Here is a 24,590-nt window from a genome sequence, read left to right as displayed (position 1 = left end):
TCTCGTAAGCTTTACTCCCTTTCAATACACAGTAGCTCAGTTTTAGCCAGTGAGACACTCTGATTTTAGGGAAAAGAATCTCAGGTATACTGGAAATAACAGTGTTGCAGATTTAAATATTTCACATGCGCCAAAAGATAGTTGGTGGCTTGTTTGGATTGTCTAAAAACCTGCCTGTCACGGGCAGGAAACCAACTTTGTAGCATGTAGGAACGGATTCAAGGTGATGCATGTAGGAGAAGAAACAGAGAAATAGGTGTTAAGATTGTGAAGTTAACAGGTGACACTTCTTGTCTTACTGCAAACAACACCATGCAGCAATTCAAATGGTATATATCCCAAGTCCTAAGAAGACCACAGCTCATGTGTGTCTTAATCTCATAAGCTTATCTTGATCATATTTCGCTAATATACCTTGTCACCTTAGGTATTTATGTAGTGCCTCATTCTTAACACTCTATGAACTAGAGAATATTGGACAAGTGGGTCAAAAATAACAAGCCGGTGGGAAAGTTGTCTCCTCTAAAGATGCAAGAGGAAAGGACAAAGAGTTGTCCTTTGCTATGGCAGTTTGGTTAGGAGTAGCAGAAGGAATCCCTGAGCAATGGCACATGACATGTTGAAATGAGAAAAGAGGGAGAAAATAAAGAATATTCATTTGAGGAAGAACCAGTTCCTACTATTTTCCATCACGCAAATAGCATGAACTGGATCATAGACTCTGCCATTACTTTGGACTCAACAAAGCCATTGATTCTTTCAAGGATTGGCACACATCATGCACTAGAAGTATTAATAAAAAGAAGTGATACTTTTCTGGACCCCCACCCAAAAAAAAAAGAAGTGATAGCTTTCAGCCTTCTTTTTCTTAGGATTCTTTCACTTTTAAGAGTGGCAGGTAGGGTTGTGATACTCTCTGCTTGATGCATCTCTCTCTCTCTGTCTCTTCTCTTTCCAGCTTCAAAATATGTGTCAACAGAGAAGCTGAACATAATAAGACTATGACTACCAGGTTGATCATCAATAAGTTTGTTACTTTTCTGATCTCAATATTTGTAAATTAACAATTAAGCATGGCCAAAATTATCCAATTTCTTCTCAACTAATTGAAAAAAATCATGATCCCTATCAAAAGCCATATGTAAGTTACCTGATATGACAAACATAATAACCTGTTGAACCCTGGAAAGCACTAAACATCACCAGAGGACTGCCGGAGATTAATCCAGCTTGCGGCGAAAAAGCGCTGAAATACTGTTTATTAGTGATTTAAAGTAGATGCATGTAAAAATGACATATAACCATATTTTTTTGACACTACTGATCTAGTCAAAGACTCGAGCAAAATGATTTATGAACAAAAACACATTTATGATAGCAACCTCTCACAAAACATCCACATATCTCATGCAGAAATAAGGATTTTTTGAAGACATTTTTTTTAGGGGAGACAGGTCCAGTTGATTTTGTAGTTATATATTACAAAATGTCTTGATATTGCTGCACTTTTAACCAACTACTATATATTGGTTCAATGAGAAGCCTAACTTGCATACTGTTACAAGACCTTAAGTCCGTTCTGCGAGACACAGTAATAGCTTATAAACTAATCAAAATTGGTTTGGTAATCGGTAGCAGCAATCCAACGTTGTCACTAATTTGATTTGGGACTATGCTCAGCCCAAATATTCTTCCACACCATAATGTCACATTTTCTCCATTTCTCTCCAGTATATATCAAAGTTGTCCCAATCAGCAGGAAAATGGACTCCTCTTTGATTCATTTTAGCCAATATAGATCCACGTTCAGCCATATCATGCCCCAACATCCCCTGAAGTTTCTAACAGTAACAGTAACTTTAAACCACAGGAGGACAGATAACAACTTAAGGCTAATAACTGCACATAACTATAGGCGTGAAGACAGTCTTGGGCTGGCTCACTAACAGGAGGAAACAGCAAGAAAGCTTCTCTACTGTTCTTTTCTCCCAAATTTTACTTTTTTGTTTGGTTCTGTTTATCTGTTTTTGGCCTGTGGGGGGTTGAGAAAATGCCAAAAGCAACAACACAACAACTACTGAAAAAACTTTAATGTTTGCTACCACAATGTTTGCAACTTTGAGCACCATAGAAACAGTCAAACAAGTGAAGGCTATCGACCCCACCATTGTCGAAACTATCCAGATCCATATCCAAATCTTCCAAGATGATGATCAGCCAACAGAAATCCACAAATAGTCGATGTGGATATTAAAATTTAAGGATAAGTAGTTTTGGAAAAAAATTCTATATTGTTGTACCATAAATTCAAGATCATATCTCACCATTATCAGGATAGAGAGCTTTGGGGGTCTTCGAAAGGCCTATCATGTCAATCCAAATTAAAAGTAAAACTTTGATGAATGATTAATGTTGATTTTGTGTTTCAAGCTGAGAGTAGTATCCTCAAAAGAGCGAACTAGTGCCTCATTTTTGAGAAAAGAAGATTAGCATTACCAATGAACATTTTATGAAGATCATGTAGTGTTACAGGAAAAACACCACAGGGGAAGAAATCAGTGAGGAGGGAGAGAAGGAAACTAATGCATCTTAGTTTGATAGTAGCACATATAGAAGAAAATCTAATGCATCTGAGACTGATAATAGTGCAAACATAAGTAAATTTAATGAACATGAGGCTTAAAATTAGGGCGAGGAGAGTATCTATTGTCAGTCATGGAAATGTAATAACGAAACAAAAGTAACAGTAAGGAAAACACCAAGGCTGAGTTTAGGAGAGGAGATAATTTTTGGAGAGTTATCCCCTTCACTGTAGATGGAATAGTCTATTCTAGGGAATTCATTACTTTTCGGTTGGAGGACTAAGTGGACGAATAAATGACTCCATCAGTTTTTCGTAATTATTTGGATTTTATTATATGAATAGAACTGCTCTCCCTTTTTTGGTGTGTTTACAAAGTAGACAACAGAAAAATTGTAATTAAAAGGAATAAATTGCCCACTAATCTATGGAATAATTCTATTCTATTCCACAAAGACTGATCAGTGGCCTTTTGAGGTGTTTGACAGGATAACCCCCAACTTATCCCAGATATCAAATGCAGCCTAAAAACAAGAAGTCAATAAGTTAAAAATGGAAAAATCTGATGGGAAAACGGAGCTAGTTCAACGCAACCATCAAACCATAAGTCTAGCAAGTCTTGAGGATAAAAATATGAAAGAGAACACCTTTCTAGATCGTCAACCTTTTCTACATCAAAATATAGAACAACAAACATCAAATACTACCCCTTAATCTCCTCATCATAAAAATGCCAGTTCAACATACAATACAAAGATCTTAATGAAATTCTAATGGATCTTCCATCTTTTACATCAAAAAAGAAAAAAACAAGCATCACAAAGTACTATAAAATCGGATTTAGGATAGCTCAACAAATATAGTAGCACACTATCTTCTCATCATCTCCCACCTAAGTTCATCCTGAACTTTTAGGAAATTCGAATCCACAAGTCTTCCCTAGCAAGAAGAGCTGTCCAATAAAAGAGTGTAGAACAAAGCACTAAACTCTAATCAAAGTAACAAATTCCGATCCGGCACAACTTTGCTACAGGCCTCTATGGACACTACTTATGTTAATATCATAAATATGTGACTCCATCTCCTCATGAGAAGAGATAGCCAACCCTCAAAGATGTAAACTGCCTCGCTTGCTGTTATGTTATGACTCCATCAATCTTCAAATAATAACTTCTTATGCTTGAGAATGGGAAAGCAAAAAAATATAGTTAAGAAGAATTCTGACCACCCTGCCACTTGGATAAGAAAGTTTTGGATCACTTAAAAGTTTTTGAACTCCAGGAGAATCAAAAGCTTATAATGAAGCTACTGGTCAAAGACTCACATCAAGGAAGCAGTAAACCATAATGGTGCCACGTCCATGCTAGAAACAAGCACTTAAACGGTGCATACAGATTTGCTTCACAATTCTGAGCAACTCATCAAGTTGCTGTAAACAAATGGGCATGCAGTATGACAGCAGCTCCTTGTGAGGTAATGTGTCATGCTGAAGATTTGAGACGCTTGTCAGAAGAAATATGTGAAAATTTCATGAGTTTCCTAAGCTAAGTGCTAATACAACTTACAACTATGAAGCTCCTACAAATCCTAATGCTAGCCGAGTGCTTCAGAACAATTGCTGACCCACAATGGGTGGAAACAAATGACAAAGCTGCCAACGTAGACACAAAGCACAAGTCCCAGTTAGGACAGCAATAGACAAAGCTCATGGCCAAGCAACACAGCCTAAACCACCATGTAAGAGTCCAGGCGCAGCCTTCTGCTCATGGAAACCTGAGAAAAAACGCAGCGAACCTAAGAGGAAAAGATGCTACTAGGGACCAGTCCACCCAGATAAGCCAACAGCAAAAGAAATCAAGAGCGACTTAATTTTGGATAGCTCTTTCAGTTAAATTTTCCAGTTCAACATGAAGTGAAATCAAAAGGCAACTGTTTTAACTATTTCCATCAAAAGTTGGGGTCCTCATGATCACTGAAAACACCATTGAAGTTTTAGAATTCAGGGGAAAAGATGCATGAAACAGGCTACATGATAAGCTTAAAACCCCAAGAACAGTTAAGATCATACTAATGATCACTGAAAACACCATTGAAGTTTTAGTATTCAGAGGAAAAGATGCATGAAACAGGCTACATGATAAGCTTAAAACCCCAAGAACAGTTAAGATCATACTACAGCGTGCTCCTTGGGTAAGGCAAACAGAAAAAAGACCAAATGGTATGAGCTTATAATTCAAAGCAATGAATATGCTCATAGTGCTTGCAGCATAGTGCTCCATTGCCCCATGTTACGAGGGTATTGCTGCTTCAAATCACAAACCCATCAGCACCAATCCTCCCGTGCCATATGGCATGTGTAGCCTGTTTGTGGTACCAGGCATGAGACCCTCTGAAAGAGATGCGGAGTTGCAAGGAATAAGCGTGTTCCTTTGTGTCTCCGACATACTGAAAAAGATTTCGATGGCTCTCCTGCTCGGTTCTTACACCAAAATGATTAGAATTGGCATACTAAAGACGGACAGGGCCTCACCAGATGGTCAGCATAAAGAAGAGGAGGATGACATCAGCAGGAGAGCCAAATGTGGGTCCAAATTATGGATGACATGAGGTACTGTTGCATCAAAAAGACATGAGGTACTGGAGATCGTCCCAGAACCAAAGAGAGCATGCCGCTGGTCCCAATACTATTTTTTTTTATAATACGGATGGAACATACAAACTCTAATGTAAGTACACCTACGTAACTCAAAAAATATAATAAAATGGAAAAGAAAAGAGGTAGCCTCAAGTCCCAATACCACTTTTACGAGGCACGCGAGGCAAAAGAAAGAGATGACAACCTTTCTTTTAATTTTTCTATGAGCTTATGCCATCTTTCTTTACAGTGTCCCCCTGTGTCTATATGGAAAAAAGCTAATCTACCTCTCACTCTTTCAGTTTCTCCACCAATGTCTCTTTCAGACGCGGATTTCCTGCAAAGGTGTGGAGAACAACAGCCATCCTCTATGATGTGACACAATCCACTTTCTCAGTAAAGGAAGCAGCTCTTTTACCCACTGTGCAACGTCCGTCCAAATAAATTCTTGGTTTCGCTGTGTTGGACCGTCGGAAATCGACGCTTTTAAGCAGTGGACAAGGACTGTTCACCAAGAAGAAGAAAAAAAAAAGGTCACAGGGACCCGGGCAACTTTTCCTTGCTGCAGATAGGAGGCAGCGAGGTTTTTAAGGGCGGGTATCTCGGCCATCTCAGCGGGTGCCCGACACCAAGATGGACCGCCATGGCCCCTTCCCATCTCGCCTCCACTTCTCTGCCTCGGTGCCGTTGCCTTCTCCCCATCTCTCTCCATCGTTCTTTCTCACATCACGCCACACGTGCCCGCACGTCGGCCCTCCACTCCACCGAGCTTTCTATCCCTACTTTATTTGTCAACGATATCACCTTCGAAAAATATGGGCGATTTTTTTTTTTGTTTTGTTTTTTTGCTAAAACGGGGTATCATACTCGACGGAAACGGATACACCCAATAAGGTCAAAAAATAGGATACCTCGAAGTGCCAAAGGCAACTCCCCATCATCAATCCACAAAGTGCCTCCGGAATGACAAGCTACATACGCAGCTACCCAATCCGCGGCGCCGTTACCTTCACGGTAAATATGCCTGGCCTGAAAGGCCCATCCATCCCTCGCCATAGCCCAAATATCACGAAGCAAAGGATGATCACTGCCGCCACCCCTTGGACCCCTCTGGATCCAACTGATGACAGTGGCTGAGTCACCCTCCAGTATGATGGACCTAGCCTGTAAGACACACCGGGCATGGCGAATACCCGCCCAGGCTGCTCTCAGCTCCGCACACGGAACCGAAGTGTCAAATAACTGACTGCCACCGGCAGCCACAACCCTGGCAGACGGGTCCCGAATAACAAAACCCGCGCCACCCCGTGTGCCACTATCCAGAACAGACCCATCAAAGTTGACCTAAATATCGACGATATTCGGATATATCAATAACTGATATAATCCAACCTAGACGATATTTGGATATAACAATAACTGATATAATCCAACCTAGACACTGCAGCATAAATTTATTGGAGCTGACTACGAATCAATCGTAGTGTTTGTGATTAAATTTGAATAAATTTGAACTCTTAGTCTGAATAATAAATTGATGGATTGTGATGGTAAAACTATCAGAGCTTAGGTTCAAGATCATTGAAAATTATGACAGAAAAACTATCACAGTTTAAGGTTTAAGATTATTATGAAAGGTTTAAGATTATTAGAGATCATGACAGAAAAACTATCAGAGCTTAAGATTTAAGACCACTAGGGATTGTGACATAAGTGGCATCAGAGTTTGAGATTTGAGATCACTGAGAAGTGAGAGGCCGTGTCGCGTACCGAATCCGGGTGCTGGATTCAGAGCATGACGGGACTTAAACAGATAAAGTATGTGAGAACTCGTGCGGATGTGTGTTCAATCCCACATCGATTATTTGTTAGGTAGATGTTAAAGATCACTGGAAAGTGTGAGGTCGTGTCGCGTACCGAATTCAGATGCTGGGTTCAAAGCATGATGGGACTTAAATAAAGGAAGTATGTGAAAACTCGTGCAAATGTGTGTTTAATCCCACGTCGATTATTTGTTAGGTAGATCTTGAATACTTATATAAGATCAACGAACCCAAATAACACCTTCCGACTAATCTTTTTGGATGACACCTTAGTGATATATATACATATATCATATCACATTTGTCTAAATCAAGATCTAGCTGGGAATTTCAGCCTAGACAAAGACCTTGGGATGAAACCAAACACCAACATTGACCAACATATCAAAATTATGCAACTATCCTTTTCACCATCTTCCTCACCCTTCTAACTTCCTTTAATAAGTTCAGATGGGCTTTAGCCATCCTTCTAACTCGGACTAAAAAAAAAAATCAGTATTATCTGATGATGTAGGTATATAACAACCTAAGATCTCACATAAAAAAATTACTCATAAAATATAATTTAGATTCATTAGCTAATGAAAACTGTGGCTGTGCAATGAATAAATTTTAGATACTTATACAAAGTCAAATTTAAATAATATTTTTTGGCTAGATTTTTCGGATGATTTTTTTTATTACAAGGTACACATAAAACCTAAGGATAATTGTGATGATCAGAGCGCGAGTACTAGTTAAAGCAAATAGTTTCTTTTTTGGAAGAAGTCTATAATGAAAGTTAAAGATGAAGTGACAGCCTAATCTAGCTAGAGATGTAAACGTAACCAGGACCAAGATGAGCATAGACTTATTTCACATTTAACTCTCAAATAGTAAACTAGACCTGGCATCATGAATAATACACGGTTGCTGCAAAAAATATCAATCAAACCAATCGTAAAGGCCATGATCAAAAGGACAAAGAACACAAAGCACTGAAGAAAAGGACAAAATAATTAATTTTCTTTTCGTCGTTTTGCTGTGATAGAATAGAAAAATCTTGCTTAACCAAAAAAAAAAGGGAAGAGACACGAATGAAAGACAGAAATTCGATTGAGCATTCAGACAGCAAGCTAGCCAAAAGTCCAGCCAACCTTAAATCATAAGACCTGAACAAAAATACCCTGTTAAGCTAAAGTCCATGTAACCATAAGTTTAAAGTCCTGAAGAAAATATACTTCGCCAAAAACAAATGAAAAATACAGTAATCAAGAACTTTATCCATACGAAGAAGAATAAAGCCTAGCCAAGAGATCCCAAAAGTAGGTGTATTAACATGAAACAGCAAACCATAAGGTCATGCCACTAGTCTCCATGCATTAACCAATCAGTATAGCAGAAACAATAGTGGAGCATATATTCTTATCGCAAGTATTGCTTGTATTATATGAAATTAAGCATAAGAATGATGACCAGAGGCAAAAAAACAAATATGGAGGGAGAAAAAAACTAACAAGGGCTATGTATCCTCTGGAATAAAAAAAAACTTAATACCAAGGTTACAGCCACGGCATCAAACAAAGGGTCGAACAGATGTGCTGGAAACCAGAAAACAACATATTCTATATCGTATTTCAAAAGCAAAACTAAATAAAGGAATACGTTTTTTACAATCCAACGGGTTTCGATACACGAGGTGTAAAACCAAAGAGGGAGAACAAACATAGTTTTAAAGAAGCATTATAGATGCAATAAGCAAATCATTTCATTTCGGTTTCATGAAGGTGAGAAAGAGCGTCAAAAATGAGAAAATAGGGGAAACCATTAGAAAAAAAAATTAAGTAATAGCACAAGGAAACGTAGACCATCTAAATTAGGTCCCACACATGACACTGTCAATGCCCTTCCCTTTTTCTATATCACTAACTTTGACAAGCATTACAGATTCAGTTTCATGTTTCACTCATAATTTCCAACATGCAATCTCTCTAATCGGCCAACCACAACCATAGCTATCAAGCCAACTACTATCAACTAGAAAACCATCATATATTGCAACATGGACAACTTCGACATTCCTTGTATTCACTTTTTATTGAGTCCCCCAGCAATAGACGTAGCCAAGGCAATTTAGGAAACCACTGAAGCATGTCACACATAGTTACAGACAACACAAGTAGATTGTTTTCAGCTCTAGTCTCAAGCAACCCTAAGCTTTCATCAAGAAAAAAAAACACACACACACAGTACGAGAAAAGAACCCTGTAACTCCAAAACTGAAGAGAGAGCACTTCGGAACAATCCATGCACAGCAAAAAACGTCCACGAACATCTCCATGTCAACATGGTCTCATCCCTCACACCCCAACTCCAATTCTACTTTTAAAAAATACACTGATCCGAAGATAGGATACAAGTAAATACCACATCTCGAAACCATAAAAGGAGACAACATAGTAAAGCATATATGGTACTCACACCAAGCATGATCTAATAAACAAACTATAGCAGAAGTAGTATGCATACAAGATGGTATAGCGCGAAGAATTAACAACGGTTAAACTGAAACAAAAGCCTTCATTCCACCAACAGCCACAAACATATATTGGAAAAGCCTCAAACTATGTATTAAGGAAGCGTATAGCGATCATCCATCTTTTGTAGCATGTTCGCTTCCCACACAGACATCAGTAACAATCACCCCAGAACACACAATCCATTAAAAAGTTTAAGATATCACAAAAGAAAAAGGATAGAATCCAGATGGAAACAGATCCCAGCATTCACAATCCAAAACGGCAAATACTTTTGTGAAGGGAGGTATAAGGAGAAGGGAAATAAGGGTCAAAGAACCATCCTCACTTCGGGCACTCCCTTGCGAAATGCCCAGCTTCCCCACAGTTGTAGCAGGAGCCTCCGCCGCCGCCGCCTCCGCCGCCGCCGCCGCCGTACCTCCCGCTGCCCCCACCGCCCTGGTAGCAGTCCCTTGCGAGGTGTCCAGCCTCGCCGCAGTTGTAACAGAGCCCCCCTCCGCCGCCGTAGCCCCTTACCCCTCCACTCCTGCCTCCGTACCTGCCGCCGAAACCTCCTCCGGCGCGGCCCCCGCCGCCTCTCCCCCCGCCTCCGCCGTACCCGTCCCTGCGGCCTCCTCCACCGCCGCCACCCTGGACGGATCCTCCCTCAGGGCCAGTCACATCGACGGCCTTGGTACGGCCGTCGTCACCCTCGGCGACCGTGAACTCGACATGCTCGCCCTCGGTCAGGGTCCGGTAGCCGTCGGCTTTGATCGACGTTTGATGCACAAATAAGTCTTCCCCGCCGTCATCCGGCGTGATGAAGCCAAACCCCTTGGTTCCGTTGAACCACTTCACCGTCCCCTTCATCCGCTCGCTCCCCTGCGCCATTTCCCCACCCCCACAACCCTAACCCTAAGAGAGAGAAGAAAGAAAAGAAGCAACGATATTTTCTCTCTAAGTGGGGCGTCGCGCGCCTGTCGTATTTTATAGAGCGAGCGGGGCCCAGTGTATCGTTTCGCACGCCACGTCATCCCTTCTCGCCTCGGCGACCATTAAATTCTCTCTTATCGGACGGCTGGGACGAGTCCTCAGTGAAATGTAGAGCGTCTGATCGTCTGGGACCCCGCATGATGCCGCCTCGGAGACCGTGACAAGCCGACCATGTTAATGGCAGGCAAAGCTCCCTCGGTTAATCAATTAATGAACTGATTAATTACTATCTTTAAGATCCAACGGCCAGAATTAGCAGGGGGCGGCACATTACTTCGTTAATTAATCAAATCAGTTAATTCGGTCATAATTTTTTATTTTCCATTTCGGCATGTTCTCATAATGGAATGGATAAGATGAAGAGAGGGAGGACCGGTCAAAGGGTCAACGGTTGGAGTCAGAAAGCATGTCGGAGATGGGACAAGTCGGTTGGGGCTGTCGCTTCCAAGAAGCGAGCCTTCCTTATGATGATGCACGGAGAGGCAGGTGGGCGGTGGCTGGAAGCCTATGGTCCCCTCCGCCTCTTGCTTTTGGGGCTTCTGGGGGAGTAAAGGGAGCCAGGAAGCCAAAAGACTTAATTGCCCTATATATATTTCTATTTTTATTTTTTGTACAAATATATACTGCCGTTTAATGTTTAATAATAGTTACCCTAACAGTATTTGGACGGGTGTCATGACGGTTTCGGATCGCTTTTATAATATTTTATTTTCAAATGATACAAAAATGATAATGACTGTTATAATAAAGTATTTAATGCAACAGAAAAATGACAATGACTGGTGTAAGGAAGTATTTAATGCAAATAATAACTATTAATTACAATTATACTATTTTTAAACACATATTTTTTCTGAAATTTTGCATTTTTTATGAGGATTTTGCATAAAAATCCTCTCATTATGATTTTGCAAGAAAAATCAAATGGTAACTGTTATGGGGGAATTGAGCCGCCATGCCCCACGTGATCGGCACGCGTATCCAGGAAAGCTACAGCTGCCCTATGATCCAGCACTCCGACCCCGAGTCGGACCTCCTCGGCTCCGCAGCCCGACCCCGGGTCGGCTGCCCTATGATCCAGCACTCCGACCCCGAGTCGGACCTCCTCGGCTCCGCAGCCCGACCCCGGGTCGGCTGCCCTATGATCCAGCACTCCGACCCCGAGTCGGACCTACTCGGCTCCGCAGCCCGACCCCGGGTCGGCTGCCCTATGATCCAGCATTCCGACCCCGAATCGGAGATCTTTTGATAACGACAGGCTATTCTCCAGAGGCACGCCGCGGCCTCCTGCTCCACTACTCCCTGCAACGGCTGTACCCGATGCTGCCCACGATCTCCTGTATCGACCGTACAAAGCGGAGCTCCACTACGCCCTGCCATGACCGTACCCGGCGCTGCTCCACGACGCCCCGTAACGGCCATGTCAGTGGCCATTCTATCGTGCCCCACGACGACAAACCCCCCTGAGAGACCTCCCAGCCAGGCATATATGCGGCTGGGGGAAGAAGGGGGGGGGGTAAGCAATACCTCCCAGAGCACTCTCTCCCACTTGTGATTATCATCTCTCCTCCTCCAATCTCCTCTGACTTGACCGTCGGAGGGCCATCACCACCCTGGTGGTGGTGCAAGGCTTGTTTGCAGGTTCCTTGGCGGAAGGTGGAGCGCAACCAGCACCAACCAAGACAACTCAGGCGGAACCCCGTTCACACCGTCGTGTCAATCATTCTCGGTTTGGACCACCAGCAACAGTTGGCGCTAGAGGAAGGGACGAATCTCAGAACGATCGTAATGGCACGGCGAGGTGGTCGCGGAGCTTCCAATGCTTCCGGTCGCGGAGCCTCTCGCGCCTCTGGCCGGGAGGCTGCTGCGTCCCCAACACACTCTCAGCAGCATTCCACCGCTTCTCCTCCCATTCAGACGGTCGAACCTGCTCAGTTCGACCAGCTAGCCCAGCAGGTTCGCACCCTCGCGGAGGCAGTGCAGAATCTGCAGGGTGTGATCTCTCGGGTGCCGCAGCGGGCTCAGGAGCCGCTGCTCCCCGAGCACTCGCCTCTTCCTCACAACCCGCGCTCCTTCCTCTCCCATGGAGAGGAGCGCCGGCGCGGGGAGGATTCTCGAGTGCGGTCCATTCTGCCAGGACCTTCTCATCGGAGCTGCGCGGGGTACGAGAGGCGGACCCGGGCGCGTTCTCAGACACCCCAGTCCTCGAGGGGCCCGCACTCCAGTCGGTCCCCCTCGCGCCGCTCCTTGTCTCCCACCCACCGGTCGCGCTCCCTGGACCGGCGGGTGGACGATCTCCACAGACAGCTCCAGGTCCTGAAGGGCCACTCCAAAGATCCCTTCGCCGACTTGGAAATCTCCTCCCAGCCGGCGCTTGCCTCAAGGATCCTGCGAACCCTAAACCCGCCGGGGTTCAAAATGCCGGCGATCGAACCCTACGACGGGGCGGCGGACCCACGGGACCACGTGGAGAGTTTCAGGACTCTTATGCTCCTCCATGGAGCATCGGATCCTCTCCTCTGCAAGGCCTTCCCGGCGACCCTCCGCGGCCCGGCAAGGGCGTGGTTCGCCGGCCTGGAGGCTAATTCCATCCAGTCCTTCCACCAGTTCACCCGTCTCTTCATCAGCCATTTCGCCGTCAGTAGCCGGCGAAGACTGGTCTCCGACTCCCTCTTCGATGTCCGGCAGAACGAGGGAGAGAGCCTGCGGGATTATCTCACCCGCTTCAACAAGGCAACACTGGAGGTCCGGAATTTGAGCCAGGAGGTGGCTCTCTCAGCCCTGAAGCGAGGCTTCCGGAAGGGCAGACTCACCTTCTCCCTGGACAAACGTCTGCCGCGGAGCTTCCCGGAGCTGTTGTCTCGGGCAAACCAGTATGCAGACGCCGAGGAGGCAGCCTCCCACCGGAACAAGGAGGCCGCCGAAGCCCCTCTAAAGCCCGGGAAGAAAAGGCGAAAAGAGGCACCCCAGAGGAGGAGCCCGACGCCTCAACGCCGGCGCAGAAGCCCGTCACCAGCAAGGAACCACGGCGCCACACGCCCTCGTTCTCCGCACCGGCGCTTCAACCGGTACACCCCACTCCTGGCCCCCCGGGCCCAGATCCTCATGGAGGTCAAGGGGCGGGAGGACCTCCCGGTTCCGAGGCAGATGAAGAAGATCCCTGGGAGGAAGCCTTCTCGGGCGTACTGTGAGTACCACCGAGACCACGGCCACGATACCGAAGACTGCTTCCAGCTTCGGGACGAGATCGAGGCTCTCATTCGCCGAGGACGTCTCGGTCGATATGTAAACGACCGACGTCCCCCCGCAGACCCGCGTCCAGCCGACCCGGCCCCTCAGGAGCCTCGGGAGCAGAATCGACCCGTCGCGGGAGTGATCCACACCATCACTGGGGGCTGCTCTCGGCCCGTGAGGAACGCAGGGGGCTCGGCGGAAGTATCAGGAGTGGCCGTCGCGAAGAGGCAGCGGGTCGGAAATGTAATCACTTTTTGTGATGAAGATGTAAAGGGGGTTCAGACTCCCCACGATGACGCCATGGTGATCTCTCTCACTATGGCGGACTATGATGTAAGGCGTGTTCTTGTGGATAGTGGAAGCTCAGCTGATATTTTGTATTACGAGGCCTTCCAAAAGATGGGCTTTTCCCGACAATTGTTGCACAAAACATCCACCCCCCTCATAGGATTCACTGGAGACGCTATCTCGGCCGAAGGTGTCATCGAGCTGCCTGTGACTGCGGGCATTGCACCCGCAGAAGCCACGGTGCGGCTCGGGTTCTTGGTCGTCCGTGTCCCCTCGGCCTACAACGCTATCCTCGGACGACCCGGACTGAACGCCCTTCGCACGGTGGTTTCTACCTACCATTTGCTCATGCGGTTCCCCACAGCGGCCGGGATTGGAGAGGTCCGAGGTGACCAGCCGACCGCACGGCAGTGTTTCCTAGCAACTCTCAAAGGGAAGAAGCCCATGGAGGCCCTAAGCGTCGAGTCACTTGACGCCAGAGACGAAGTGGCCTTGCGGCACGGGGAGCCGGCCGAGGGCGTAATCGAAGTTCCCCTCGAAGAAGGCCGCCCGGACCGCACGGTCCGGGTCGGTGCCAATCTCGACTTGGAAGCTCGGCTCCGGTTAGTGGAATTCCTCCGAGCCAATGCAGATGTGTTTGCCTGGTCGGCGGCCGATGTACCTGGGATCGACCCGGAGGTCGTTTCTCACGCCCTCAACGTCGACCCGACCCACCGACCGGTAAAGCAAAAGAAGAGACACTGTGCCCCGGATCGGATCCGGGTGGTCGACCAGGAGGTAGACAAACTCTTGGAGGCAGGTTTCATAAGAGAGGTGAGCTACCCCGAGTGGCTGGCAAACGTCGTACTTGTCCGGAAGGCGAGCGGGAAGTGGAGGATGTGCGTCGACTACACCGACCTGAACAAGGCGTGCCCCAAGGATAGCTTTCCGCTTCCACGGATAGACCAACTGGTCGACGCGACTTCCGGATATCAGCTACTGTCTTTTATGGACGCCTTCTCCGGCTACAACCAAATAATGATGGCTCCACAGGACGAGGAGAACTGCCTTCATAACAGACCGGGGGCTGTACTGTTACAAGGTAATGCCCTTCGGTCTGAAGAACGCTGGCGCCACTTACCAGCGCCTCGTCAATAAAATCTTCAAGGAGCAGATCGGCCGGAATATGGAGGTGTACGTGGACGATATGCTGGTAAAAAGCCGCCATGCAGACCAGCACATTGCAGATCTGGAGGAGACTTTCACCACCTTGCGAAAGTTTCGCATGAAGCTAAACCCAGCGAAGTGCGCTTTTGGTGCTTCGGCCGGGAGGTTCCTCGGTTTCATTGTCAACCAGCGCGGGATCGAGGCCAACCCGGACAAGATCAAAGCCATCCAAGATATGTCCCCTCCGACCAAAGTGAAGGAGGTTCAGGAGCTCGCTGGAAGGGTCGCCGCGCTCGGACGATTTGTGGCAAAGTCGGCCGAACGCTGCCAACCATTCTTCAAGGTGTTGAAGCGCCCAAAAGACTTCCTCTGGACGGCCGAATGCCATGCGGCGTTCGACCAGCTCAAGGAGTACATGGCGTCTCCTCCCCTGCTGTCCAAGCCGCAAGAGGGGGAGATGCTCTACCTTTACCTGGCGGTCTCCCCAACCGCAGTCAGCGCAGTACTGGTTCGGGAAGAGGCAAGACTTCAGAAGCCTGTATACTACATCAGCCGAGTCCTCCGGGATGCCGAGACGCGGTACACGAAGGCTGAGAAGATCGCCTTCGCGCTGCTGACTGCGACCAGGAGGCTTCGCCCCTATTTCCAGGCTCATTCTGTCACCCTTTTGACCGATCAACCACTGCGGCAGATTCTCAGCAATCCAGAGAATGCGGGACGGCTGGTGAAGTGGGCAGTAGAACTTGGTGAGTTCGACATCCGCTACCAGCCCCGACCAGCCATCAAGGCCCAGGTACTCGCGGACTTTCTCGCTGAGTGCACTGTGCAGGAGGCGGAACCTAAGCCGCCGGAGACACCCAGCCTCGATCTCCCGATCTGGACGCTCCACATTGACGGGTCGTCGAACCCTGAAGGTGGAGGGGCTGGGCTGGTCCTCACCAATCCCGATGGAGTGATAGCCGAGTATGCCTTGAGGTTCGGATTTCCAGTGACCAACAATGAGGCGGAGTACGAGGCCCTAGTCGCGGGACTCAAACTCGCCAAGGAGCTCGGCATCCGGCGTCTGAAAGTCTTCACCGACTCCCAGCTGGTGGTCGGGCAGGTTCGAGGGGAGTTCGAGGCGCGGAGCCCGACCATGCAGAGCTACGTCCGGAAGGTGCAAACACTCATTCCCGACCTCGGCAGTGTTGACATTCAGCAGGTCCCGAGGAGCGAAAATGCCAGGGCCGACAGGTTGTCCCGCCTAGTGGACGCAGACGCGCACAACTTGTTGAGGGCAATCTACCTGGAGACCCTGGATGCCCCGAGCATTGACGGGGCTGGAGCGGTGATGGCAATTGATCCGGAGCCGTCTTGGATGGACCCGCTCGTCGCCTACCTCGCCGAAGGAATCCTCCCTGAAGACGAAGATCAGGCCCGGCGGCTTGTAAAGAAGTCCGCCCACTACGTACTTTATGAAGGGAGGCTGTATCGGACCTCGTTTACCGCCCCCCTCTTAAGGTGCCTCCGCCCCGCGGAAGCGGCCTACGCCCTCGGCGAAGTCCACGAAGGCATCTGCGGATCGCACTTGGGGGCTAGGTCCTTGGTGCATAAGATCATGAGGCAAGGCTACTATTGGCCGACCTTGATGGAGGACTCGAAGGACCACGTGCGGAAATGCGACGCCTGCCAGCGCCACGCCAACGTCCAGAGAGTCCCCTCTGTCCCCTTGGCGCCAATCACCGCGCCCTGGCCCTTCGCACAATGGGGAATGGATATCCTCGGACCATTCCCCGTCGCTTCGGCCCAGCGGAAATTTTTGATTGTCGCCATCGACTACTTCACCAAGTGGGTGGAGGCAGAGCCACTGGCCACCATCACGGAGGCACAAGTCCGGAAGTTCGTGAAGCAGAACATCATTGTCCGATTTGGAGTACCTCGGGTCCTCATCTCGGATAACGGTCGACAGTTTGATAACAAGCACTTCCGGGACTTCTGCGAGGAATTTGGGATCGAGCATCGGTTCACATCCGTGTCGCATCCCCAAACCAACGGCGAGGCCGAGGTCACAAATCGGACAATCCTCCAAGGTATCAAAGCGCGGATCGGCCGGACGGGGCAAGCTTGGGTCGAGGAACTCGAGAATGTCCTTTGGGCGTATCGGACCACACAACGGACTCCTACTGGAGAGACGCCTTTCAGCCTAACCTATGGCACGGAAGCCGTTGCCCCCGTGGAGCTCGGACTCCCCTCGCCTCGGGTGGCCGCGCACCGACCCGAGGCCAATTCGGAGCAACTCCGAGGGAACTTGGATCTCTTGGAAGAGGCAAGGGAAATGGCTCAGGTACGGATGGCAATGTATCAGCAGAGGGTGGCCCGATATTACAACTCCAAAGTCCGACCGAAGCTTTTCAGAATTGGAGATCTGGTGCTGAGGCGAGCTAAGGCATCTCAACCTACGGAAGGTGGGAAGCTAGCGCCAAATTGGGAAGGCCCGTATAAAGTTCGTTGGGTAAACCGACCTGGCTCCTACCAGTTGGAAGCCCTAGATGGCCGAGAAATTCCAAGGGGCTGGAATTCCGCTAACCTGCGGATGTATTACCAGTAGAACAACAAGGCCAGAAAGACAATTTAAAAAGGTGCAATACTTTTCATTTCAATAATTTCTGGTTACAGTGGCGTGCTCGTGTGATTACAAGGAATTCCCAGAGGGGAATTAGGGAGTAAAGAAAGTAAAGAAGAGGTGGGGACCCAAACCCTCAACCCAGGGCGGCTGCAGTCCCACCAGAAGTGGGTGCTTCTAACCGGAGGCGCCATCCAGCACCTCACCAAAAAGAGGAGGAGCCGCCGCAGAAGAAGCTCCCGCTGCCCCCAGGGGAACGCCGCCTCCAAAGGATATTCCCATCTTCCCTAGTGGTAGGAAAGAGAAGGAATTCGAGGGGGAAGAGTATATGGAGGCGCGGTCCCGGATTGAGCGTCCGGCGCAGAGCTCAACCGGGAGGCTGAACTTCAAGGAGGGGAGATGTGATCCCGGATGAAACGCCTAGAGCGGAGTTCCGCCGGGGAGACCCTCCTTGTTGATCCCAGATGAAACGGCTAGTTGGCTGAAGTTGTAAGGGGAGCGCCTCCCCTTTCCTTCGACAGGAGTCTCTCAGTCATATGCCAAGGAGGAGGTCTGCGATCCATGGCAACCTGCAGCTCCGGCTTGGCAAATTCCATCGTACCTGCACCTGTATTTATAGCCAAGCTGCGGCCCCCTGGTAGTTCCGATACGGGTGGCTCCAATAAATGCAGGCGCACTGAATCCGGAGCCGTTCCGGCTCCCGAGGCGTATCTCCCCGCGATTTCCTAAGCGTCATTCTCCTTAAATCGCATTCTTTGTGCAGGACGATCCGGGTGACGTATACCCCTAGGTCCACGTGTCTCCGCTCGCGCCCAGGCCGCATCCTCCTCGAAGAACCCGCGTATCGCGGCCGCTCAACTAACACTCCTCACCAGCAGCAACTGGCGATCCGATTTCCCAGGTAACGCATTAATTAGCGTTTAATACCCTTCTCGTGTTCCCCCCAGGCAACGCTTGGAGGAGAGGAGAAACACGGTCGCGGCTGGGCACAGAGAAACCCCGATGGGCGGCGAGCGACAAGTGGCCGACCAACGAGTGGAATTTCCCTGAGGCTTGACAACCCTCAGATGCCTGGCTAACCCGATGATCATCCCGGGAGCAGACTAGCCGGAAGCCCCGACCGGTCGCCTCGGCTTGCGCCAGCCTTGGCCGACCAACGAGCGGAATTTCCCTGAGGCTTGACAACCCTCAGATGCCTGGCTAACCCGATGATCATCCCGGGAGCAGACTAGCCGGAAGCCCCGACCGGTCGCCTCGGCTTGCGCCAGCCTTGGCCGACCAACGAGCGGAATTTCCCTGAGGCTTGACAACCCTCAGATGCCTGGCTAACCCGATGATCATCCCGGGAGCAGACTAGCCGGAAGCCCCGACCGGTCGCCTCGGCTTGCGCCAGCCTTGGCCGACCAACGAGCGGAATTTCCCTGAGGCTTGACAACCCTCAGATGCCTGGCTAACCCGATGATCATCCCGGGAGCAGACTAGCCGGAAGCCCCGACCGGTCGCCTCGGCTTGCGCCAGCCTTGGCCGACCAACGAGCGGAATTTTCCTGAGGCTTGACAACCCTCAGATGCCTGGCTAACCCGATGATCATCCCGGGAGCAGACTAGCCGGAAGCCCCGACCGGTCGCCTCGGCTTGCGCCAGCCTAGGCCGACCAACGAGTGGAATCTCCCGAGGCTCGGCCCTCGGATGCCTGGCTAACCCGATGATCATCCCGGGAGCAGACTAGCCGGAAGCCCCGACCGGTCGCCTCGGCTTGCGCCAGCCTAGGCCGACCAACGAGTGGAATCTCCCGAGGCTCGGGCCTCGGATGCCTGGCTAACCCGATGATCATCCCGGGAGCAGACTAGCCGGAAGCCCCGACCGGTCGCCTCGGCTTGCGCCAGCCTTGGCCGACCAACGAGTGGAATCTCCCGAGGCTCGGCCCTCGGATGCCTGGCTAACCCGATGATCATCCCGGGAGCAGACTAGCCGGAAGCCCCGACCGGTCGCCTCGGCTTGCGCCAGCCTTGGCCGACCAACGAGTGGAATCTCCCGAGGCTCGGCCCTCGGATGCCTGGCTAACCCGATGATCATCCCGGGAGCAGACTAGCCGGAAGCCCCGACCGGTCGCCTCGGCTTGCGCCAGCCTTGGCCGACCAACGAGTGGAATCTCCCGAGGCTCGGGCCTCGGATGCCTGGCTAACCCGATGATCATCCCGGGAGCAGACTAGCCGGAAGCCCCGACCGGTCGCTTCGGCTTGCGCCAGCCTTGGCCGACCAGCGAGCGGAAGAATTTCCTGAGGCCTAACCCTCGGATGCCTGGCTTAGCGCCGGAAGAATTTCCTGAGGCCTAACCCTCGGATGCCTGGCTTAGCGCCGGAAGAATTTCCTGAGGCCTAACCCTCGGATGCCTGGCTTAGCGCCGGAAGAATTTCCTGAGGCCTAACCCTCGGATGCCTGGCTCAGCGCCGGAAGAGTTTCCTGAGGCCTAACCCTCGGATGCCTGGCTTAGCGCCGGAAGAACTTCCTGAGGCCTAACCCTCGGATGCCTGGCTCAGCGCCGGAAGAGTTTCCTGAGGCCTAACCCTCAGATGCCTGGCTTAGCGCCGGAAGAATTTCCTGAGGCCTAACCCTCAGATGCCTGGCTTAGCGCCGGAAGAGTTTTCTGAGGCCTAACCCTCGGATGCCTGGCCTAGCGCCGGAAGAGTTTCCTGAGGCCTAACCCTCGGATGCCTGGCTTAGCGCCGGAAGAATTTCCTGAGGCCTAACCCTCGGATGCCTGGCTTAGCGCCGAAAGAGTTTCCTGAGGCCTAACCCTCGGATGCCTGGCCTAGCGCCGGAAGAGTTTCCTGAGGCCTAACCCTCGGATGCCTGGCTCAGCGCCGGAAGAGTTTCCTGAGGCCTAACCCTCGGATGCCTGGCTCAGCGCCGGAAGAGTTTCCTGAGGCCTAACCCTCGGATGCCTGGCTTAGCGCCGGAAGAATTTCCTGAGGCCTAACCCTCGGATGCCTGGCTTAGCGCCGGAAGAATTTCCTGAGGCCTAACCCTCGGATGCCTGGCTTAGCGCCGGAAGAATTTCCTGAGGCCTAACCCTCGGATGCCTGGCTTAGCGCCGGAAGAGTTTCCTGAGGTTTAACCCTCGGATGCCTGGCCTAGTGCCGGAAGAACTTCGGGAATCAAAAGTCAGCAAGAAGCAACCAAGAGCTAAAAAAAAAAGAGGACGAGGGCGAGATGAAGAAATATTCAACGTGCATTAATTTTCAGGGCCGAGGCCCATACAATTGGGCAAAACGCCGACATACAAAAATAAAAAAGACAATGGAAGGTACAAGAGGTCAGCTTGGAGGAACTCCCGAGTCGGAAACGCCGGGCTCGTCCGCGGGAGGTAGGGAAGCAGCAGGAGAACCAGCAGGCGATGGCGTCGGAGAGGAGTCCAGGAGGGAGATCTCGCTCAGGTCAACTTCGGGATACTTAGCCGACACCCTTGCCAGGCCCTCCTCGAAGCCCAAGGTGAAGGCTTCGGCCCCCGCGTCCGACGCGTCATGGACAAACTCGTCAGACTGGCGATAGGTCCGCACTGCCTCCGACATATCATGGGCGAACTCGGCGGACTGGCGATAAGCCTCTACCGCCTGACGCCCGATTTCCGCCCTCTTCTCGGCCAGCTCCGCCTCAGCTCGCTCCATAATCTGAGCCTTGGCCTCCAAGACCTTCGCCACAATCCGGCCTTCGGCCTCAGAGGAGACCCTCAGCAGATCAGCCTGAGCCTCTTTATGCTTCGCCTCGGTAGCAACCCGAGCGGCCTCGGCTTCCTTCAGGCGCGAACGGAGCTCTTGGACGTCCGTGCATGACTTCTCCAGGGCTGACTCCAGTTCGCCTAGTTTGGCTTCAAAAGAGCGGATTCGGTCGCAGGCGTTGTCGGCAGACCGCTGGGCCTTCTCCCACCGCTCTCGATAGTCCGCGATCTTCCGGGACTGTTTTTCAGCCCGTTCCTCCGCCTTCTTGACCCTGCTTTCGAGGCCCGAGGCGGCTTTGAGTTGCTCCCGAGCCTCTGACAGTTGCTCCTCCAGGGCGGCGAAGCCGAGTGCCCGCTCTTCGGCCTCCCGGAGCCTCGCCTCGAGGTCCCCGGTCGTCCTGCCTGCCGCAGCCCGGCCTCCCTCTTCCATTGCTTTCAGCCGGTCCTCGGCCTTCGCCAAAAGCCCCGCCTGTTCCTTGTAGCACTCCTCCAGACGGATCATGTACTGGGCGAGCTAAGAAATAGGAAAAATAAGGGAGTCAGGCGGAGAACAACAGAGCCAATAAATGGTGAAAGACGGCCAGAAGAACACTCACCGACATGAGACAGACGCAGCTGGCGGCCCCAACGTCAGAGACATCCAACTCCCGGACCCGCCGACGGTCCTTCTCCAGCAACACTGTTTCGATGAGATTTCGGGCGCCATCGGTAGTGAAGGCAGACCCCGATTTCTCCCCGGAGCTGGATGGTGGTTCTGCAGCCTTACCCTTATCCATCGCCTGGGGAAGAGTCCGGCTGATCACGCTCGCGGCGGGGGTCGCCCCAGGAATTGATAGGGTCCCGCTCGGCCGGGGCCTCGGCGCGTCCCTCCTCGAGTCATCAGGAGCCGACCGAGTCGAAGGCCGGGTTGGGGACCGATCACGTCCGACCCGTCCGTCTTGAGCAGGCTCAGGTGGCACCTCCGGAGTAGCGGCAACCTTACCACCGGAGGGCTGATACAGCGTCAGCTGCCGGTCGGTGCCCACGACATCTCCCTGATCGGTGGGCCCGGACTCGTCGGTCGGCATCGGAGGTATCTCCTTACGGGACTTCTTCGCCGGTGGGGCCCCGCTCGGAAGAGCTCGTTTCCTCCTCCGGACTGCTTCCAGCAGGGACGCCCTACCAACAGCCTTCGACTTCACCGACCGCATGACGTCGTCGACCTCTGCAAGAAGGACGGGATGGTCAGGGACTGAGAAACCGAAAGGAAGAAGGAACGAAAGAGAAGAAAAGAGCTAAAGAAACGATGGCGGACTCACGGTCGGTGGGGACCGAGCTCAAACCGACGTTCACCAAGGTATCCTCAGAAATGAGGCGGCCCACCGGGGGAAGCTGGCCCTCGGCGACCAACCCCTTCAAGGCGGCGACGCCCTCGGATTCCTCCCTCGACAACTTCGACAGGCCAATTGGGGACTTCACCGGCGTCCCCCAGATTGCCCTGATTTCCCAGGAGGGGTCTGCATCAACGAAAAAGAAGCGCTCCTTCCAGTGGTGAATGGAGGTAGGACCCTCTTTGACAAGGCCGCACCCTCGCCGCGCTGCGAAGCACCACCACCCTTTGTCCTGGGGGTGGCCGCTCAGGCCGTAGAGCTCCCAGAAAACGTTCAAGGTGGCGGGAATCGCATGCAAGCGACAGAGAACCTGGAAGACCGTCAGAGCACGCCACGAGTTCGGCACCAGTTGCGTCGGTGCCATTCCTAAACCCCGGAGCACCTGTAAGACTAGGTCTGAAGGGGGAAAGCGGAACCCGGCTTGGAGGATGCCCTCATTGATGGCGATCTTCCCTCGGGGAGGATGAGACATCCTCTCCTCAGGCCCTGGGAGCGTGACATTGCAGGCCTCGGGAAGGTGGTACCGAGCCACAAATCCGTCTAAGTCCTCGGCGACCAGTTTTGACTTGATGCTATCTGCTCCCACTTCGCCCATCCCTAATGGCCAATCTACGGTCAGGACGGGGTCAAGAAGGAGGGAAAGGCCGGAACGACTGGGGTGCACTAGTACAAAAAGAAAAAGTATGAAGAGCTCAAAGTAGAAGAGTGGGAAACTCACTTGAAGAGGAGGAAGAACGGCTCCGAGAGCGTCAAAGGAAAAGCAAGCGAACGTTTCGGCGGCAACAATGGTAGCGCAAAGGAGAAACTCGAAAATGTCCGTAAAGAAGAAGACGGACGGGGGAGGGCCCCCGATTAAATAGGCGAAAGGGCAAGTGACACCTCGATGACGCCAGAAGACGCCTGGCCGCCGAAGGGTCGCTCGCACCCCAAAGGCGAATCGACACCATTAAGGAAGGATGTCCGCCGAAATCCTCAGGTTGCCAGGTCAGCAGCAACCGCCATACGCCATAAAGAAGGCGGGAAGCTTGAAGCGCGCGCGCCTCTCCGAAGGATGGCGGCAATCTCGAAACATCACTCCCTTCACCTGTTCCCCTTCTGGTTCCAGGCTCGGAAGTGGGGGGCTACTGTTATGGGGGAATTGAGCCGCCATGCCCCACGTGATCGGCACGCGTATCCAGGAAAGCTACAGCTGCCCTATGATCCAGCACTCCGACCCCGAGTCGGACCTCCTCGGCTCCGCAGCCCGACCCCGGGTCGGCTGCCCTATGATCCAGCACTCCGACCCCGAGTCGGACCTACTCGGCTCCGCAGCCCGACCCCGGGTCGGCTGCCCTATGATCCAGCATTCCGACCCCGAATCGGAGATCTTTTGATAACGACAGGCTATTCTCCAGAGGCACGCCGCGGCCTCCTGCTCCACTACTCCCTGCAACGGCTGTACCCGATGCTGCCCACGATCTCCTGTATCGACCGTACAAAGCGGAGCTCCACTACGCCCTGCCATGACCGTACCCGGCGCTGCTCCACGACGCCCCGTAACGGCCATGTCAGTGGCCATTCTATCGTGCCCCACGACGACAAACCCCCCTGAGAGACCTCCCAGCCAGGCATATATGCGGCTGGGGGGAGAAGGGGGGGGGGTAAGCAATACCTCCCAGAGCACTCTCTCCCACTTGTGATTATCATCTCTCCTCCTCCAATCTCCT

General features: G+C 51.1%; 1 protein-coding gene across 1 annotated transcript; it reads right to left on the bottom strand.

Moving 5' to 3' along the window:
- Positions 1-9,578: 9,578 nt before the first annotated feature.
- On the bottom strand, positions 9,579-10,509 carry LOC103706151 (cold shock domain-containing protein 4-like). The gene has a single exon (XM_008790164.3). The coding sequence runs from the start codon at positions 10,423-10,425 to the stop codon at positions 9,880-9,882; it is 546 nt and encodes a 181-aa protein (XP_008788386.2). The 5' UTR covers positions 10,426-10,509; the 3' UTR covers positions 9,579-9,879.
- Positions 10,510-24,590: the final 14,081 nt, after the last annotated feature.

Source organism: Phoenix dactylifera, chromosome 2 (genome assembly GCF_009389715.1).
Source record: "Phoenix dactylifera cultivar Barhee BC4 chromosome 2, palm_55x_up_171113_PBpolish2nd_filt_p, whole genome shotgun sequence".
Classification (NCBI taxonomy): Eukaryota; Viridiplantae; Streptophyta; class Magnoliopsida; order Arecales; family Arecaceae; genus Phoenix; species Phoenix dactylifera.
The sequence above is the reverse complement of the archived record's forward strand: the minus strand, read 5'-3'. Positions and strand labels throughout refer to the sequence as shown.